This window comes from Taurulus bubalis (genome assembly GCF_910589615.1).
Source record: "Taurulus bubalis genome assembly, chromosome: 1".
Taxonomy (NCBI): Eukaryota; Metazoa; Chordata; class Actinopteri; order Perciformes; family Cottidae; genus Taurulus; species Taurulus bubalis.
This window is the reverse complement of record NC_136589.1, coordinates 36,967,241-36,988,350: the sequence shown is the minus strand read 5'-3', so window position 1 is coordinate 36,988,350 and position 21,110 is coordinate 36,967,241. Positions and strand designations below refer to the sequence as shown.

Here is a 21,110-nt window from a genome sequence, read left to right as displayed (position 1 = left end):
TCTGCCGAGTGGCAGCATTATTTTTGTTCAGTGGACTCCCGTCCTGTCCACTGCCCTCACCCTGCTGCTTTCCCCGGATCTGAACTTGCTTTAGCTCTTTTTTGGAATAGCACACCCTTTCTCTCATTTTCAACGACTGTGGATTGGTGGATTCTTAGTTGTGGTGAGTGATATATATGTTTCTTTGTTTGTATTAACGTGTCTCTAATTCTGAGAAATTGTTTGTCGTTTGGTCCTATTTTAAAATACAGAATCAGTAAGGGCGAGGCCTTCTTTTAACATCTTTATTGTTATTATTTGTTTTAATATTGTGATTTAATTCAGATATTTAGTTTTCCATTATACTAACCGAGCTGTGGTCATTAATATCTACAGTGTCCTTGTAGTTTAGACTGCATGTGTCATTGAAGTGAAATGTAATCCTATAAAAGTATTACTAAACTTTTCCATTAACATTCACTTAACTTTAAATGCTTTCATGACTCAGATCTTCTCATTGTGCACTCTGTGCCCTCAAGTACAGTCTAGTTTACCTTTTTTACAAATCACACACACACACACACACACACACACACACACACACACACACACACACACACACACACACACACACACACCACATGCTGCCTGTTGTAAGAGTCAATGACATAAGTATATTGTCATAAACAGCAGATCTTACCTGATTGATCTGAGTTGACATGTCTGACGACCTGCTCATGTTTTCAAGCTGTATAACTTGAGCAGCATAGAGTCAAACTTATTCGTCGATTGATTGGTGGATCCCCAGAAAATGTATCTGCAACCATCTTGATAACTAAATTAAGTCATAGTTCCAGAAATTCCCTCTCAAATGTGAATATTTGTTTGTTCTTCATTTCAACTGATTACCTTTGGGCCTTGGACTTTTGGTGGACCAAAACAAGCTGTTTGAATATGTCACCTCTGGCTTCTAGAAAGTGTGGGGGGCATTTATTTTACTACTTACAAACCAAACATATTACATATACACTACCATTCAAAAGTTTGGGGTCACTTAGAAATTTCCTTATTTTTCAAAGAAAAGCACAGTTTTTTCAATGAAGATAACATTAAATTAATCAGAAATACACTATACATTGTTAATGTGGTAAATGACTAATCTAGGTGGAAACGTCTGGTTTTTAATGAAATATCTACATAGGTGTATAGAGGCCCATTTCCAGCAGCTATCACTGCAGTGTTCTATGGTACATTGTGTTTGCTCATCGCATAGAAGACTAATGGATGATTCGAAAACCCTTGTGCAATTATGTTAGCACAGCTTAAAACAGTTATGCTGGCGAGAGAAGCTTTACAACTGGCCTTCCTTTGAGCCAGTTGAGTATCTGGAGCATCACATTTGTGGGTTTGATTATACTCTCAAAATGGCCAGAAAAAGAGAACTTTCATGTGAAACTCGCCAGTCTGTTCTTGTTCTTAGAAATAAAGGTTATTCCATGCCAGAAATTACGAAGAAACTGGAAATGTGTCTGGGTGACCCCAAACTTTTGAACGGTAATGTATGTCTAGACTATTGATCAAAGCCTTTGATTAAAATATTCCCAAACACAACATATCATCATTTCAATTTCATTACTTCTATAGTTCCACCTCTGGAGGTGATTGTCCTTTTTAAATGATCATGTTCTCTTTAACACAAAGAGGGACTTTGCTGCTTCTTCACTTAACACAGTAGAAGTAGATCTTAACCAACGCTTTAACTGCTCACTCGGAAGAGCAATCATAACTCCATCCTAACAACTTTACCATCACCTCGCCATCTCTAATACCTTTAATCACCATCTCCTGGCTTAAACTAACCCCCAAAAATAAATAAATTTGTAATGATAACAATGAGATTGATTTACAGCGCTGGTTAAGTAAAAGAACAGTCAACATATAAGTTGGCGGAGTGACCCTCAGGATGTCAGGATCAGTACAAGTGACGCAGAAGCTGCAGGAGCAGCAGCAGCAGCATCACTATGAGAGCAGCTGTTACCTGAGCACCAAGTCGTCTGTTAAACAACAGTCGTTCTCCACGTACAAGACCACCAGCCGTCGGTAAGAGGATGCGAGTGACGCAGGCGAAAGATTACAAAAATGGGGTTAGCTAAAAGCAACCTGCCACTTCCATAACTTTTGAAGTGATGAACGCATTCAAGCAAACCTCTTTCAAATATTCAACACTGTACTTTGGCATCTGATGTAAAGTGTGTTCAGCAGCAGATGAGAAAGGAAGAAAAAAATCACATGCAGCTCAAAGTGTGTTTTTATGTAGAGCAGGTGCTGACTCTCTACTTGTCTTCATGCCGAATAACTGAATATACAGTTACTCAATTATACACTTTCATTGTTCCAGGATTTCACCAGGTCAAAACTTGTGACCTGTGAGTGTTGCTTTCAAAACTTGCATCAATTCCGGTTTTTAGGGAATCAAGTTTTAAGTAAGTACAACGTCCAAGTGGTCAAGGCTGAAAAAAATTGATCTGAAACAATTAGTCAGTAAATTGAAAGTTGATCAACAACGTTAACCAGTAACTATTATTTATGATTAATTGATCATAAGTATCGTTGATTTTTTGGGGGTTGTTTGTTTTCTATGCTATTACATTAAATATCTTTGGTTTTTGTACAGTTGATTGGACTAAATAAGCAATTTGAAGACGTCATCATCGTAAATGCACCATGCATTTGAACTGCTTTAGCATATTCTAGCATATCAGGTAATTGAAGAAGTAGTTGTCAGATTAATAAACAATATATATATATATATAATTATTAGAGAGATACGCATGTAGATTCATTTACACTTTCCTGCCTTCATGCTATACTATTGGTCGGCTGCAGGAATTAACGTGCAAAACCAAGAAAATAATAGAATCTCATGTTTAGTCATCTTTTTTTTGACATTGTGTGAGAATCAAATGAGGCTTGATCAAAGTAAAGTATCGTATAAGTGGGACTCTCTAGCAAACACAGCACCTTTTAGATCAGAATCAGTATCAGCTTTAATGGCCATGTAAGTTTGCACATACATGGAATTTGACTCCGGTTTCACTTTGCTCTTCGTACTTTTACACACACAATATACAGTAAACAAGATCAATATAAAAAAGATATTAAAGAAAGTAGTCATTCTGTGTGGCATCAACATGTAATATTGTCAGAGTCTCTTTGTCCTACAAGCTGCAGAACTCGTTGTCCACGTTGGAACCATGAGAGCTTTCTAAACAGGGGTCAGGGAAGGAATGTCAGCTGTAGTGAATGGCTGCCAGATATACTCATGACCAGCCAAGCTATTTCTGTAGGCAGGACATGAGACGTTGCCATTAGGCCAACTATAAAGACGCTGTATGGACGTCATGAAACTGCAAGTGGTCGTACTCCGTCTTCCACGGACGTTTAATAGTTAATAACTCTTGGAAGACTTGATCTTAGTCATAATCTTGGGCCAGTATCCACATTTACGAGTCAATTTGATGAGTCAATGTTATTCCCTTTTTAAAGATTTGTCACTAGTACACCTTGTGTCTGTTAGAAAGTTTCCAATTGGCACTTGAACTATGACATCTTAAGATTGACACCTATACTTTAGCTTCTCAGACTGCTTTTATCAGCAGTAAAACTTTTCATACCTCTTGACTTTCTTATACGACTACCTTTCAACACACCTGGTGAGTCAGCAGTATATGAATAACTGTTTGACACGGCAGAGATCCGTTATGAGACTCTCTCCATCTGTCTGCCTCTGCTGTGCTCCTTCCATCATCTTGATCCGGCCTCACCAGTGTGAATAGAGTTAATCAAAGCCACTTCATGCCACTATAGTCCTCGAGGCCCAATGGATAAACTAGGGCAGACTTGGAAGAGATTATGAATGAAAGCAGAGCTTTAAAATGAACCTTTCCGCCCTGCTGCATATCTACCAGTTCCGGCTCCACTTATAAACCCAGCTGACAATAGAGAGGCCTGAGGGGCTGATGAGTAAATGAGTCAGAGTGTAATATGGGTCAGCGTCCTTTCGAGGATGGACAGAAATACATCTTCTATTTCTGAGTAACTTCTGAACCATGTCTATATATAATCAGCACACATCAGTGCTAAAGTCCTATGAATAAAGAGAGGCAGTATGTCAATGTTGTGTATTTTTGTCTTTTACCATTTTTTTTGCCATTATGAGCAAACATGGTGCATACTGTCTTTGATTGATTCAAACAAAATCAGTTAAATATATGGTCATCAGGAGCACTTATCTGCTTAGACTGCACAAGTTTAATTAATAAACAAAGTTAGTGACAGGAAGGTAATATATTCAATCAAAGCATAACACTGGCAACATTTATAATTTCCACAAAAAGCATAAAATATATCAATCCCTGAGTACGACCCCTCAGCACTACTCAGCCTACTTCTTAATACTGATGACATACATCTTTGAAAATGTGGAACAAATGTATCGTTTTTGAAAGACAGCTGGGTATTGTAGTTTGTAGCAAATGTGAACTAAACAAGAACAAATAGTATATTTCATTGGGTACTGTTTTTAACTGCAGATTAATACACATTAGTATTATAGCAGCAGAACCATGGATGTAACATTGACTGAAAATAAACCACAGTGGTCATGTTAATGGCATCGATGAAACGTGTCACCCAGTGGACTACAATGGAGGTCTATAGTGCAGAGGTATAAGCTATATCAGACTGGCTATACAGACAATACTAATGGTAGGATTAATTAATTGATGGCAATTTAATAAAAACAAGGAAAAACACTGAATATCATTAGCCTTATCCTTTTACAGGGTTCTTATGGTTATTTCCAGGCCTGGAAAAGTCATAGAAATGTGTTATATTCATATGTTCATGACGTTCATTTACGCTGAGTTTGAAATAATTAATATGCTTTTAAAAGAAAGACTACATTTTCTCACTTTTTCATGTATACACAGAGATTTCACAAAATGTTTGGTCATGGAAATTTTGTTAAAAGTCATGGAAAAGTCATGGAAATCCATTGGTCAAAATGTGTATAAACCCTGCTTTAAAATACAATTTGGCCTTTATGTACAAAATAGTACACCATTAACCATTTGGAAATACCTTTTGATGTATGTTGGTGTTTGTAGTGCAAGTGACTGTTGTCTCTCACCTCGAAGCCAGAAGAGCACTGTGAAGACAGAGAAGAGCAAAGAGGTGGTCAAACTGAGCCCCCTACCCAAGAGAGCCAAACGCACCTACCTGGCAATGGACACGGACGAGGAAGTTATCGGCTACGTCATTCCCGTATTTAGAGCCAAGTGAGTGGGGATGCCGCAAAACAACTGATTGTATGTCCTTAAATGCAAAGTAATCAACACCTCTAGGGCTAAACATTGAAGATTTACGTTTTTATTTAGGTTATTGGCACTAAATGACGATATTTTCCAATCTCACTACAAGTCTGAGCTGTTCTCACATGTTGATGTTTTTTGTGTGTGCACCAGTCATGAGGTTGTTCGCGGTCTGATGGAGGCCCAGTCGAAGGAGGAGTTTACGGAGGAGGGCATTAACTATGTGGCCATGAGGAACCTGTTTGTCAGGGAGGCCAGGGAGACCGTGGACGTTAAAGTGGAGAAGAAAACCAGAACAACGCACATCAGAGAAACTGCCGGACGTGTGGAGTTTAGCAAGACAGTAAATCCTTCTCATTTCTTTGTGAATTTGCAAAATAATCACGTTTTCCAAATAATCAGGTCTCTCACATGAAGCCTGCAGAACGCTCATGAGCTTTATATGACACTCTGGCTTCACTCTCTTGCTATAGATGGAGGAGTGGATAGAGTTTCGTAAGAAGATGAACCCAGACAGCCTGACACACACTCCAGAGTTCATCATCAAGCCCCGCGGACAGACCGTCTGGGAGGGCAAGACCGTCAAGCTGCACTGCACTGTGGCTGGATGGCCGAAACCCAGGATTGCCTGGTAAGATACGCTCCAAGTTCCCTGGTCCCCACCTTCTCTGAGTCACAAGAAAAAGAGGCTGATGAGAGGCGATCAGTCATGTGTGTGTGTGTGTGTCATCGAGAAGTTTCCACCCAAAGCTCTCGTCATCGGCCAAATCTATTTTCCACCGCCGCGACGTGAACACACACACATTCCTCTGCAATGACACCACGCTGAAAACAAGGGTAAAAAGAAACAGGATGTCTTTCTTCTGTCTTCAAGGTACAAAAACAATGTGCTCATTGATGCCGAGGCCCACCCTGAGAAGTACACAGTCGAGAGCAGTTTCAACATGCACTCCCTGGAGATCAAGAAGTAGGTCATCATGAAGCTCACATGGCATGAATGAGATGCTCCCCAAAAATGCACATTTCCCCAAACTGAATGTTTGATGTTGGAAATAATCTGACGAGTGATAAATGCAATTAATGAGATGCCGGTAATTCAGCATGTCTTCCACGTTTTAATTTTCAGCTGTGATTTCATCGACACTGCTCAGTATCACGCCTCTGCCCTCAATGTGAAAGGGGAAGTTTCTTCTGTGGCTACTATCGTTGTCAAAAGTAGGTAACGCTTTCTCTTGTCTCGTCTTCTCTGCAGCTGCTCCCCCGTGCCCAAAGGAAAAATGTTTGTCAAATGTGTGTCACTGAAGTCTCTTGTTACGGATACAAGATTGATGAACACTATATTTCTCTGCAGGGTTCCAGGAGGGCGAGGAAGCGGGCCCGCTCGATCCCAAACCACGTGAGTCCACGTGATTAGTTCACTACATTTTTTTAATGCAAAACAATGGAAAAAAGGAATTGCTCATAGTTGCAAACTCCAGTCCGCCTCAGTCCGAGTGTTTTTGCGTCTTTTTTAGCGAACAAGCTCTAAAAATCCACTGTTAACCACCTGCTCGACATCAAATGGCGGATGTACGAAGTTAGCGACGAGCAGCTGAACACAGTTTAAAAAAAGAATTTCTGGCTCTATAGCTTAAAAAAACTATAGAGCCGGATATTTTTTTACTTAGGAGTTGGTGGAGACCAAAACGGAGCTAAAAGAAGAGCACATGTTGGACTTGCTTTCATCAGGTGGAGAAAAACCTCTGCTGGATATGTCAAAAAAGCATGTTTACCATGAGGAAATAATATGTCAATGTTTAGTGTTTTAATAGCAGTATTTTTCATTCTTTTATTTCCCCCCCTGCAGATGGTTTCTGCGCTGAGCATGGTGTCACCTTTGAAACAACCATTATTGACAAATTCGAAGTGGCCTTTGGCATTGAAGGCGAGACGATGAGTCTGGGCTGCACTGTCATCATTTATCCCACTGTGAAGAAATACCAGCCTGAGGTCGTGTGGTCCAGAAACTGTAAGTAGACAAAGAATAATGGAACTAACATTTTACCTGTTTTAAATGAATCCACTCGATGTAGCCAGTCACACATCTTTTGTGTTTGGCTTCTCCCATCAGCCGTCCCCCTGAAGCCCTCTAAATGGGTGCACACCCACTGGTCCGGGGAACGAGCCACCCTCACACTTGTCCACCTCAACAAGGAAGACGAGGGCATGTACACCCTGCGCGTCAACACCAAATCTGGCTTTGATACTTACTCTGCTTATGTGTTTGTCAGAGGTAAGGTGCCTGATCGATCTTTCAACTGAAGCTTTTGATTTCACTGGAAAAAAAAGAGGGACTCTTGAAATTGAGCCTTTTTTTGTTTTCGTATTTCATTTCAAATGTATTTCATTTATGACGCCACTTAGCCTAAAGTCTGTGCTGATTTATGCAGTTTTGAGCAACAGCATTATGTGCAAGGTAAAGTAACGTATTACACATCATCACACACACAGACCTGGTCAGGAACCATTTAATTCTGCTGTGTCTTTAATTGACCCAATGCTCTCTATGAGGTATTTGGTTTCCTCTGAGAAAGGCTTCTATGTATATATATATATATTTTTTTTTTCTTTCTTTTTCTGCATGTCAGAAAAGTCGATCTGATAAGATATTCGGGAGGTTTATGCACATCAGGGAATCCTCAGAATCCCCTTTTAATGTTACCAAGATATAAGCTAATCGTTCATACTGCTGCCACACATGTTGCACTGTAGAGGCGTAAGTAGGTCAGAAAATGGAAACTGAGTATGTAATGGAGATCAACCTGATTTAGAAACAGCACTACTCACAATGTGTGTGTGTGTGTGTGTGTGTGTGTGTGTGTGTGTGTGTGTGTGTGCCTTTCTGTGTGTCCTGCCAGATTCCGATGTGGAGGTGGAGGGGGTTCCCGTGGCCCCTCTGGATGTGCGCTGTCATGATGCCAACAAGGACTATGTGGTGGTAACCTGGAAGCAGCCAGCGGTGGAGGGCAGCAGCTCCATCCTGGGATACTACATCGACAGGTTGGAAACTGATCGCCAGAGACATTATTATACATATTCATGGGGTTACTTTGGCTATGATACACTTCTACATGCAGATACTGGTTGGTTAGATATTTCTGCAGGCACATGGCACAACTTCAAATTCCTCCTATATTTACGCCAAACTGGCATCTCCGAGGATACTTAACTAAAACACCCACTTGAATACCGACCTGTCTATTGCAGCTGTCAGTCAGTCACTGTGAATTACAATGTTCCTCATGGTGTTCACAAATCTATAATCTTCTCTGTGTTTTCTATGCAGGTGCGAGGTGGGCACTCACCACTGGGCTCAGTGTAATGACGCCCCAGTGAAGTACGCCCGCTTCCCCGTCACAGGACTGGTGGAAGGGCGTTCTTATGTCTTCAGGGTGCGGGCCTTGAACAAGGAAGGAGTCAGCCGTCCATCCCGTGTCTCCGAGGCCGTGGTTGCCATGGATCCCTCCGACCGAGCCCGCCTCAGAGGTGAGAGACACACCGGAGTCCTGCCGACACACTGCAACAAAACAACAAATTGTCCTTTTTTATATATATATATTTTGTATTTTTTTCCTACAGCCGGCCCCTCAGCTCCTTGGACTGGGATGATCAAGTTCACAGAGGAGGATCCCACTGGTACGACAGTTTTAAACTGTTATTTCAACTAAATAGTGTCATAATGTTAGATATTTTAATTTCCAGATGTGTCAGCAGTTAAAACGTGACATGACATTTTATACTGACTAATGAGGCTGGGCTCTGATTTAGAGCTGATCTAGTTCACTGATTCTTTCAATAGATATTCACTAACCTAAATCAAATATTATTCAGGCAAAGTTCTGCATGTGAGAGAACATTGAACACTGTTTAATTTCAAAGCTTCGCACATTTTGTTAAATGGGTTTTGTAGAAAAAGATAATATTCCTCTAAATAAGTGACTTGTGCCCACTGTAAGTACAGTCACCTGTTTGAAGCGACTTCCCTCTTGACTCCTCAGTGGGAATTGTCCCCGGAGAACCTTCTGATGTTGTGGTTACTGAGGCCACCAAGAGCTACGTGGTGCTCGCCTGGAAGCCTCCAGTCCAGAGGGGTCACGAAGGAGTCATGTATTACATTGAGAAGGTGAGTAGAAAAGGTCAACAGTGACGAGGAGTTGTCTGTGTTAATGGTTGTTATATTTATTTTGGCAAGGGTGTGAGTTTTTTTTTTAATACTGGGTCTCTGCCCACCACAGTGTATGTCAGGGACAGACTCCTGGCAGAGGGTGAACACTGGCATGCCAGTGAAGTCTCCCCGCTTCGCCCTGTTTGACCTGGAAGAGGGTAATTCCTACAGCTTCCGCGTGCGCTGCTGCAACTCCGCTGGTGTGGGCGAGTCCTCTGTATGCACAGGGGAGATTACGGTCGGAGATAAACTGGGTGAGCTGGCGAGACCTGTATCTATATTATGTACAGGTGTTACAGTTCATGATATCACAGATGTATTGTCCAGAGACTGCTGGTCATTCCTGCATTATGTTCTGTCTGATCCCAATACCATGATGTCGCCAATTTCAATTCTTTACAGACCTGCCCTCAGTTCCGGGCAATCCAGTGTCCTGCAGGAACACCGACACCTCGGTGGTGGTCTTCTGGGCGGCCTCTAAGGATGTGAAACACCTTGTCGGCTACTATATTGAATACAGCGTGGTGGGCACCGAAGAGTGGATGCCGTGCAACAACAAACCGGTCAAGCAGACCAGGTATGTACTGTTAAAGAAAATTCTGGTTTTATGAGTTCAGTGCTTAAAAATATGAATTAAAAAGTACACTCCCACAATTTACTATTGGTTGTAGTAAACCAAAATGTTATTTAAACATGTATTGTTGCTGTGGTTGAAATACATAATGGGTTGTATTGGTGTTCAGGTTTGATAACTTAAAACTGGAGGTGCAAAGAGGAAATATTGGTTAAATACAAAATGTATATAGTAATGATAACAATAATAATGATCAATGTCTCTGACTTTTTTTATTGTCTTTTTAGTTTTGCAGTTGTGTTAAGGATGCAACTCCTCACTAGGAACATTTGTGTCATGTATTTATTTGTTTTTGATCGGATTGGCTGTGTTAGCCATATAACATACATTTTGTCAAAGGTTTACGCCTTTGACAAAACCTCAGCTCTATAATAAACTGTGTAGTAAAAACACAAATGTCCCCATTTAGATCCACTAAAATCTTGCAATAGTTACTGTGTAAAATCACGTATTCTCTGAGATCAGGCTATCAATCTAGAGCCCTGGCTGCAAAAAATACCAATGCATCAAAATCTATGTTGTAGTAAATCATTGACATATCCCAGACTGAAAACAACCCCCCTCAGATTTAGTTTAATGAAGATAATCCAAAACAAAATGAATGAATATCTTCTAGTGATGATCATGAGTTGGTTAAAAGATTTAATGCAGTAAAAGTTGAAAAGAATATTCATTTCTAATTTCATGGCAGTTTTTTGACAAAGATAGGTCTGTCCTCTAAGGACATCAGAGTGAGGCACAAGGATCAACTCCTATTAGTTCTTGTGTGAAGATAATATGACTCTTTACACTTTCAGGTTTGTGTGTCACGGCCTGACTACGGGGTCAAACTGCGTGTTTAGGGTCAAAGCAGTCAACGCTGCTGGATACAGCCAGAGCTCCTCCAATTCTGATGCCGTGGTTGTGCAGGCGGCCATCTGTGAGTGTCCTCTCAACTCATCTCCATTATTCACTTTGCCTGTAGCAGCCAAGCTATACTCTCTCCGTCTGCTCCTTCCTCCCAGCTATTTTTAAACATTTAATTATCCAGGGAATGATCGCTGAGAATGTACACTCGTCTTCACTTCAACACATTTACACACACGACCTGCAGCCCTCATCTTTGTTCATGAAATATCTTTCATCCATTGTTTTCCTTTTCCTAACCAAAAATGTGTCACCGTTGGTTACTTTACAGATATTATGTAAGATTCTCTTCTGATCGATTAGCCACCCAAATAGCTTCTCTATTTCCTGTATATCCATAGTTTAATTAATTCATGCAGGTGGCACATGTTTATATATGTGACTGCTGGTTGATATATTTGCATGAGCCTGCCTCACATACTCATCACTAACACTGGATTTTGTCAGTTTTCTGTTCCTCATCCCTTCATTTATTAGTGACAAAGTAAAAAAAAAACAGAAGATAATGCTTTACGATGCTTAATGCAGGTATTGATTTCTGTTTGGATTTGTTTTTGCTTGAGTTCTGTTTTGCTTTTTGCCAAGGTGAAGGCTAAAGCATTGTGTTCTTAAAGAGCATGAGCCTAATGAGAGACTCGTCTGGCTTTCGGAGATTTCCGTAGCGTGAAAGTTATCCTGCTTCTGGCCTCGAGTGTAAGTACTTTATCCATTACGATGACCCTAAAAGAGTGTGTTGCTTGTGTGTTCAAAGCATGCCGCATGTTCAACTGTCCACTAATGAGAACTAAGATCTATGCAATATTTGGGTAATGCCAGGTCATCTGTATGCGATCATCATCATGAAAGGGAAAACAAACAAATAGGGTCTGAATAGCTGAAAAATTGTCTTAATTTTTTTCTCTTACAATAAATAAAACCTTTCTTCGCAGCCGTGCCTGGAAAATCCACTGGCGTGACCCTGCTGGAGGCTGTGAAGGACTACATGATGCTGGCCTGGACCAAGCCTGCTAGCAATGGAGGAGCAGATATCAGGGGATACTTTGTGGACTACAGGACCGTGAAGGGAGACGTAGTTGGAAAATGGCATGAATTGAACCTCAAGGCGTTGACTACTACCTCCTATAAAGTAAGTTTGCTTATTTCAAACACCAGTGAATCAAAATTCCAATTAAATTATTTTTGGGCTTTTCTATGAACGAAAGAAAACGCAATGTCATCATTCACTGCATTTGGTCAAGCTTTCAGTGGGCTTGAACCTTTGTATTTAATGAAGCTCAAATGAGTTTATCTACTTGGTGACTCATTTACATTTGCCAGCCCAAAACAGGTATTTGAATCCTTTCTCATTATCTGTATTTTTTTTTTTTTTTAGGCTGAGAACCTGAAGGAGAACGTCTTCTACCAATTCCAGGTGCGCGCTATGAACATGGCAGGTGTGAGTAAAGCCTCTCTGCCGACTTCAGCTCTGGAGTGCAAGGAGTGGACTATTACTGTGGCAGGTATGAAGGACAATATACTCAGTTGCCTCATTAGATATGAGAGGGGAAAGAATTAGTCGATTATTTGACTAGCGGATTGACAGAAAATGAATTGGCAATTATTGATGATCAATTTATCTTTTAAGCTATTTCTAAGTAAAAATGCCAAACATTTCTGTTTCTAGCTTTTCAATTAGTTATGTGATTGTTGATTGTAATCAAGAAAACAATTGTCTAATGATCAACATTTGAAAAACATTGTTAGTTGCAGTTAAACAAGATTAACTGAGACTGGTCTGAAAAAGTTTTGAAATAATAGTCAGATACCTCACTTTTCAGAGACAGTAACAGCCTATTTGGGATTAAAAAAAACATTTAAAAATGTATTTTGTGTAATGCTAAAATGTATAATATACTTTAGAAAATAATTTAACCAGCATTCCCTTCCAATAAATACATTTGAATTTAAATAAATACATTAAAATATACTTTTTTTAATACATTTGAAATGTTTATCCTAAAATACACATGGATTTGTATTCATTTCTTGAAAAGCTCACTGTACTGGAAATCATTACAGATGTTTGAGAACATTATCTCTATTTCTGCTCCCAGGTCCTCCTGTTGGTCTGCATGTGCTGGAGGTCCGTGACACCTCCGTCGTGGTCCTGTGGGAGCCACCCGCATTCAATGGCCGCACTCCAGTCAATGGCTACTATATGGACGTCAAGGAGGTCTCTGCCGGAGAGGAAGGCTGGAAGGCTGCTCACGAAAAGGCCAACAAGATGAAATACATGAAGGTGAGGATGCTGAATAGATTGTTTGATTGGATCTTCCTCAAATGCAGTTGTGATATACGGATGTGAAATAATGAGGACGGCGTTCTTTTAACTATCCATCCCATCGACTCCTCTCGGGCCGATTCAGGTGACGGGGCTGAAGTCGGGGACATCCTACGTCTTCCGTGTTCGTGCTCAAAATCTTGCCGGAGTTGGAAAGCCCTCAGCAGTCTTGGGTCCAATCCTGGCCCAGACTAGCCCTGGTGAGTGTGATTTGTTATGTAACTCACACATTCAGTGGCATAGTGTTCCTACGCAGGTCTGGGAAAGTGCTAATAGATGAATTAACTTTTTGTATAGCTTTCATGTAGATGTTTTTCAGTAGACTTTCATGTCTTTATGTTTTCTTATTTTCTCCTGTAATGACTGTAATCGGGAGTTTTTAAGAGCTGAAATCTGTAATGCCAGTGGTACACATACACACACACACGCACGCACGCACACACACACACACACACACACACACACACACACACACACACACACACACACACACACACACACACACAGTAAGCATTTGCTCTCCGTTCCCCAGACACCAAAGAGATTTATGTGGACGTTGATGATGATGGTGTGATCTCTATGATATTTGAGTGCTCCGAGATGAAGGAGGGCTCCGAGTTTGTTTGGTCCAAGAATTACCAGACTATAACAGACGCCTCTCGTCTGACTATTGTCACTGAACGGGGCAGGTAAGTGTTATTTAAGATGCGACGCACAGGGACCCAATCGACTCTCTCGCTCTTGTTCCAGGCTTTGTGTGCAAAGGCAATGTTTTCCTAATACCTTGTCGTCCCCCGCGTGTCCTCATCTCCAGGTCCAGAGCTATCTTCAACAGTCCCTCCCTGGAGGATCTGGGCATCTTTTCCTGTGTGGTCACTAACACTGATGGCTTCTCCTCCAGCTACACACTCACTGAGGAGGGTGAGTCCGCCAACACTGTTGGCATCTCTCTGCTCCGTTTGAGCTTGAAACTTGATTCACTTGTTATTTGTTTGGGTGACGTCGGTGCTCAAGGTGTCAGGCGGTCTTGAAGGACTGTCTTTGTTATAATTGACCTCTGTTACACTCTGGTGTCTGTGTGTGTTTGTCTGGAAAGTTGCTTCAAATGAATCAGTGAGTTTCTGTTCAAGTTGTTGTCAGAGCCAAGGTTGTAGTTGACACTGAGTATTTCTGCCGGCATTAATAATGTACTCTTATAAAATACTGTCAGACTAGTAGTGGAGAAGTTGATGCTGAATGGTTTTGATATTCACCCATTTTGTTGCTGCTGTTGTTGTTGTCACCTGACAGGTCTCAAGCGTCTTCTGGACATCAGCCATGAACACAAGTTCCCTGGTGAATATCCCTCCACGTCACATACACTGCTAATACCTTTTTGTATGTTTTATTTTACCACTTATCAAGGCGTTAGATTTTATTCATCAAGTTTAGATACAGTTTTTAGATATACCATCAATGCGCTCCAGATACATAGGTTTCTCTCAGAAATTGTATTTACCAAGCCTTTGTTACTTACATAATTAAAAAAAAAAATGTTTTATCAGTTATTCCCTTCAAGAGTGAAATGGGCATGGAGCTGTTGGAGAAGGGTCGCGTGCGTTTCTGGACTCAGGTGGAGAAATGCACTTCGGCCTGCCAAGTGGATTACGTCTTTAACGATGTCCTCGTTACTCAGGGAAAGGTAGGAATCATGCCTTGCTTCCATGTCGTCCCGTGAGTCCACTTCTAGTTGGAAATCGTCTTCCACTAACTGATCCGCCGGGGTTTGTTTATACGTTTCTGCTTCCAGAAATACACGATGAACTTCGACAAGTCCACCGGCATCATTGAAATGTTCATGGACTCTTTGGAGGTCAGCGATGAGGGAACGTTCACCTTCAACCTGGTGGATGGAAAGGCTAAGGGCACAACCAGTCTGGTGCTCATTGGAGATGGTGAGTCCTCAAATGCAGTTTTTACTTCCAGGTTGATGTTCACAGATTTTCCATTTATATTAGTTTTAACTGTGGAAATGGACGAGACAGATTGCTTTTTGAAGGCGACGAGCTCAAAGCCTTCATCTACTGGGTGTGTTGCATTTGCTGCAGTTAAAGTGTGTGTCCATTGAGGGGCAGCAGCAGACCACCTTTTCTTCCTGTCATGTCTGTCAGCTGATTTTCTGATGCACTTCTCGATATCCAGAGTTCAGGGAGCTTCAAAAGAAATCTGAGTTTGAGAGAGCAGAATGGGTCAGGAAACAAGGTAAGGGTTCTTACTTATTCTTGACACAAGCTCAACACCAAATTGCACAAGTATGTTTCGTAATCAGTTTTCTTTAACTCCCCACAGGTCCTCACTTTGTCGAGTACCTTGGGTTCACTGTTACTAAAGAATGTAACGTGCTGTTGAAGTGCAAGGTAAGAAAAATGATTGTAAATAGTTGTACTATAAAGGAGCATGACAAATGCATTCCACGCAACAGAACTTAATCACATCGCTCTTCTTTCCCTCCACAGATAGGAAATGTCAGACCAGAGACTGAGATCACCTGGTCTAAGGACAGCATTGAGATTGCAGAGGATGACGAGGACGCGAAGAAAATCGAGAGAAATGACACCGACCTGACCTTTAATATCGGAAAGGTCAGCCCATTAGACAGAAGCTGTACGTTGTGGGGACCCGTGAGCTTTATGAGCAAAGAGCTAGAAACGTCGCTTCTGATGCAGCTGTACTTCCATCGTAGACCTAGACGAGATGCTACGCTGCCAACCATCCCTCTCTGACACACAGATTTATAAATGATGAAACACTTTTAAAAATATTCACATTCCCGAGTCCGGCTGGAGTAAGCATGTCGGACATGGGAGTTAGAGTAGACGTATTGGGTACAACTGACTCTATTTCGGAGCTTTTGCCTTTAATTCTTTTTCTAATATTGTACATTTTGATATTATAGACTTATAGGTCATGCTTTTCAACATTTATGCCCATATAGTGTTAATACAGTATATGGTTTATCTGTGTGATTCATTCATATACACTTCATTTCTAACACTCGATTCAATTTAACTCCTCTGGCCAATTTACTCCAACATTTTTAAACTGGAAAGCTGTTTTTTATTCGATGGTATTCATGTAGTCTGGCCGTCAGTTTCATGGCCAATGCAGTTATATTGATGTTTCAAGGTACCTGTACATTGAAACTATATAAACATCACTCATAAAGAGAGGGTTGGTGTCATCGCATGAGCTCAGGAGAGGTGGCCCGTCCATTGCCACTCCTGTCATCGCACTTGCATTAACTGGCTTATCCATCTAATTCACAGTGGGTTATTAAGCAAGACAAACCAAAAGGAAAAGAAGGAAAAAAGCCAACTGCAGAGGATGTTCCACCGCCACCAAGACCCAAAGTCTGGACATAATCATTGCTGCCATAAGTTCTCTAATTTCTCTGTGTGTCCGCCACGTCTCACCGTTTTCATGTTTCCCTTTTAACGCCTGCAGCATCCCGGGCAGAAGAAAAGCTTGCCTTTTCTGCCTAGTCGGTCTCTGTCTGGATGTTCTACTGTCTATTATCTGTCCCAATAATTATACTGTATTTCCCTCTGTTTGATTTAAAAGAGAATTCATGACCTCGAGGATACTAACATTTCTTTTACTTCAAACTCTAGATCTCCAAGGCAGATGCAGGTACTTATGAGGTCAACCTGAGGGACGACAGAGGCAAAGATAAGAGCGTCTTCAATCTGACGGACGCAGGTAAAGTCTCTTTCATGAATTTCTGTGAGTGAAAAAGTGGTGCTGAAAGTCTTGCAGACAAAAAGGTGATTAATTGCTGTTGGCATCCTTTTGTATCCTCAGGATACCAAGCTGTAATGAATGAGCTGTTCAGGGTTATTGGTGAGTCATTAAATGTCACACTTCAAGCAGTAATGAAGCACCAGGCAGTAGAAAAACACCAGCATAATGTGCACATTTAAACTATTCTTCCACTGCATAAAGTATTAAAAGCTAGACTGAAACATTTAACGATATGAAATATATAAATATGAAATGATATACCATGAATCCATATGGTTTCCATGGCATGAAGATAAACGCCTGCCCTTTTACTCTCTTCTTTCCAGCCAACTCCTCCACTGATATCAAAGTCATCAGTACTGAACATGGCATCATCCTGTACTCCGAGGTCACGTATTACAACGAGGAACAGCGTGTCGGTTGGCTGCACAAGTATGTAAAAACAACCTCATTCACAACATCCCTTTTCATCTCCTGTCTGGCATAAACACGTGCAAGCTGTCATGAAATACACAGGCACAAACAAGTATAAACACAACCATTTTGAAGTGTGTAGCTTAATCAAGTGTGACTAAACTTGGATCTTGAAGTTAATTAAATAAATCAAATATGCCTGTTTTTACACAATGTGAAATATTTTCACCGGTATTATAAAATAGTTGCTTGCCTAATTTATTTACCAGGGACAACACAAATTAACACAATGTAAATTGATTTCTCCCTACAGTTTTGGGGTAGGTTGATGTTATGCATTCAAATAAAAAAAGACGTACAAAGATCAGACGGAACAACATCAAAGCACATGTACTGTAAAGAAAACTTCATAAATAAATAAAAAAATAGACACATAGACAGTCAGAACTTTACAACACACCAAACATCACAAAGGACTAAAAATATGTATTTTCACTAAGGAAGTGTGAAGCGCACAATATATCAAATATCATGTTGGTATAGTTGTTTCTTCAAGTGTAAGTCTCTCTTAAATGAGTTGGTAGTGTTTTCCAGCCATGTGATGCTCGAAAAAAAAAAGGCTTTTGGTCAAAGACCTTCAAATATGTAAAATCTCAAAAAGGCTTTCGGCTGTTTTGTCTGTGACCAATTAGTAAAGTAGTTGAGAGAGAATCATTGACTTCATAAAAAAAAAATTCCACTTCCATTCTTCTGACTAATATCGCAGAGTAAGAAATTGATTAAATTGAACAATTTTGACTATAATTATCAGCCTCAGCTCATAATACTCTCACAAGCTATATAAAAACAATCCACAGATGGGACAAAAGCTCACCAACTGCTAGTGATGCAGGTCACATGGATGAAATCTCTCATTTTGGTATAATACAAGGATGACTGGGCAGACTTTAAGCGTTAACTGCGATTGCTGCTCTCCTGTCTGAATCTTGCATTTCAGTGTAATTGATACTTTCAGTAAACAGATCAGCTTTAATTGATCTCGATGTTCCCCATTTCTCCATTAGAGATACTAAGATTGCCGCCTCAGAGAGAGTTAAGTCTGGAGTCACAGGAGAGCAGCTTTGGCTTAAGATCAATGAGCCCACTGAGAAGGACAAAGGCAAATACTCCATGGACATCTTTGATGGCAAGGACGGTGTAAAGAGAGCCTTTGAGCTGACTGGCAAGGGTGAGGAAAACTGTTAAAGTCAAACAAGGAAGAAAATAACTTGTTGTTGTGCTAAAAAGTCCCATCTACTTTGGCAATTTTGTCTATAACTATTAATAATATGTTGATTTTCTTCTGGAGCAGCATGGGAAGAGGCATTTGAAGAATTCCAAAGACTCAAGTAAGTAAATAAACTCATCTGACTCAATTCTTCTGTTGTGTAATTCTGGAGAGGATGTTTACACAAATAAATGCGAGCAGTCATCACAAACTTATATGGACTACATGTACTTTGTGAGCTCTTTCAGAGGAACTCAAAAATACATTGCTTGGAATTGTCATTTTAAGATGCTTCTGACAATGTCCGTCTCCTTCCTTCCTTCTTTCTTGCCTCCCTTCCTTCCTTCCTTTCGCAGGTTGGCAGCCATCGCGGAAAGAAGTAAGTGTTTTTTTATTCTGGGTTCTTCCCATGAGACATGATGTAACCTTTCTTTGGGCGTAGAAGCTATTTCAGTTTTACTATTATTTTAAACTTGGGTTCAGTGGAATACTTTGGTCATCATATTTTCAAGATCCCATTCAAGCAAAATTGCTTTCCATGGGATTCAATTATTTATATATATATTTCTGCAATGTTGGATTGACCAAAAGGACATATCTAGCCAAAAACCTATTTAAATCAATAATGAATACAGTAAAGGTAAAATATGACAAAACGCTTAATGAAGGATGGTTCAGTCAGTGTCTGTTAATATTAAGTTGTCAACCAGTCCACGGGTTGACTGACGGATGGTTGACGTTTGCTTCTTGGCTCACTCTTGTATTTCTTATTTAGATCGCGCTCGTGTTGTTGGAGGCTTGCCCGATGTGGTTGCAATCCAAGAGGGCAAGGTAAATAAATTAGATATTCAGTGTGTTAATACACACACTGTCCCACCGTCCTCTTTCTTTTTCATTGTCTCATTAATTGCAGCATCTCTTCCCTCTGAACTCTGTGGAATAAAGATTTGTATGACACACATTAAACCCCTGCAATCCTCTTGTTCTCTTAGTCCCTGAACCTGACTGGCAATGTCTGGGGCGAGCCCGCGCCTGAGGTGAGCTGGACGAAGAACGAAAAGGAGCTGGTATCTAACGAGCGCTACCAGCTCAAGTTCGAGCACGGCAAGTTTGCCAGCATCACAATCGCAGCCGTCACCACGGCTGACTCTGGCAAATACGCCCTCCTGGTCAAGAACAAGTACGGCAAAGAGGCTGGCGAGTTCACCGTCAGCGTCTACAACCCGGAGGAGGAGGAGAACAAGGAGAAGAAATGATAAACGAAAGGAGAATGCAGTGTAATGAAATAAAGCAGGAAAGGATGGACGACTGCGCTATCTCCAAAGCATTTTTACCCCGGCACATGCCGGTGCACTGAGCAGTTTAAATAAGTGATTAATACAACTGCTTCCTCGTGCCTCTTTCATGTGCTGGGCTAAAGAGCTTTGGGCATTGCTTGTCGCGGAAGAAAACAATGAATGTGAAACAGAAGGTAATAGTGTGCTTAGTAGGCGCTTGACTTGTCTCCTGTCCGAGTTCAGCAGTAAATGTAATGTTGAATCATTAAGTTATTGTTTTAGCCTGCATAACAAAACAGTTTATTAAACTATTACAGTGTTACATTTGGAAAACCTTTTGACCTTTGAAACCAAGTTATGTAATGTAAACAATAAAAGCGGAAAAAAACTGAGGTCATGAACTTCCTACCTGCTATTTGCTTTGTGTTGTGAGAGATTGCAAAAACGTGTTTGTGGATGTGTCAGATGCTTCACTGATTACATGTGTCGAGTTCTTGGTGTCTATTTAAACAGGTATTATGTTTAAATAGGACTGTGTGCATGCATGTTATTTATTGTTCATGTCCTGTTTGAAGCGTCTATGATTATATAGGAGAGGCAGAGCAGGTCAACACTGATGGTGAGCAGAATACAACACAGTTGAAACTGGTTCATTTAAGGTTTCAGACACGGCCTCCATGTGGAACAGGCATACATTGCATGCCTTTCGATGTCTTTCAACAGAACTTGTGAGCGTCAGACGCCGTCAGAAATGTTTTCAAAGATGGGGGCGGGGGGATGTTGTATTTCAAGTAAAGTACAATGAAACAGATAAACTGCTCTGCAGCATTGTTGGGCTCTGTGTCTAAGTGACAAGTTAACCATACGACTGTTTCTCCTTCAGGTCACTCCTTACAATAAAGGTGCACACGCTTTAGAGAGGTTTCCCTTTGTCCTTACGTCATTTTACACATACTA

General features: G+C 40.7%; 1 protein-coding gene across 1 annotated transcript; it reads left to right on the top strand.

Annotated features, from left to right (window-relative positions):
- Positions 1-72: 72 nt before the first annotated feature.
- myom1a (myomesin 1a (skelemin)) lies at positions 73-21,077 on the top strand. The gene is made up of 37 exons (XM_079231959.1): positions 73-163; positions 1,889-2,079; positions 5,178-5,318; positions 5,505-5,694; positions 5,825-5,982; positions 6,226-6,318; positions 6,478-6,566; positions 6,703-6,747; positions 7,198-7,359; positions 7,462-7,623; positions 8,249-8,390; positions 8,677-8,876; positions 8,970-9,026; positions 9,389-9,513; positions 9,626-9,809; positions 9,958-10,132; positions 10,987-11,108; positions 12,025-12,221; positions 12,468-12,594; positions 13,189-13,373; positions 13,501-13,615; positions 13,948-14,104; positions 14,230-14,336; positions 14,706-14,750; positions 14,960-15,096; positions 15,205-15,349; positions 15,597-15,656; positions 15,744-15,811; positions 15,911-16,036; positions 17,066-17,153; positions 17,256-17,294; positions 17,522-17,627; positions 18,674-18,837; positions 18,961-18,997; positions 19,233-19,255; positions 19,652-19,707; positions 19,869-21,077. The coding sequence occupies exons 2-37, from the start codon at positions 1,943-1,945 to the stop codon at positions 20,130-20,132; spliced, it is 4,428 nt and encodes a 1,475-aa protein (XP_079088085.1). The 5' UTR covers positions 73-163; positions 1,889-1,942; the 3' UTR covers positions 20,133-21,077.
- The last annotated feature ends 33 nt before the right edge of the window (positions 21,078-21,110 follow it).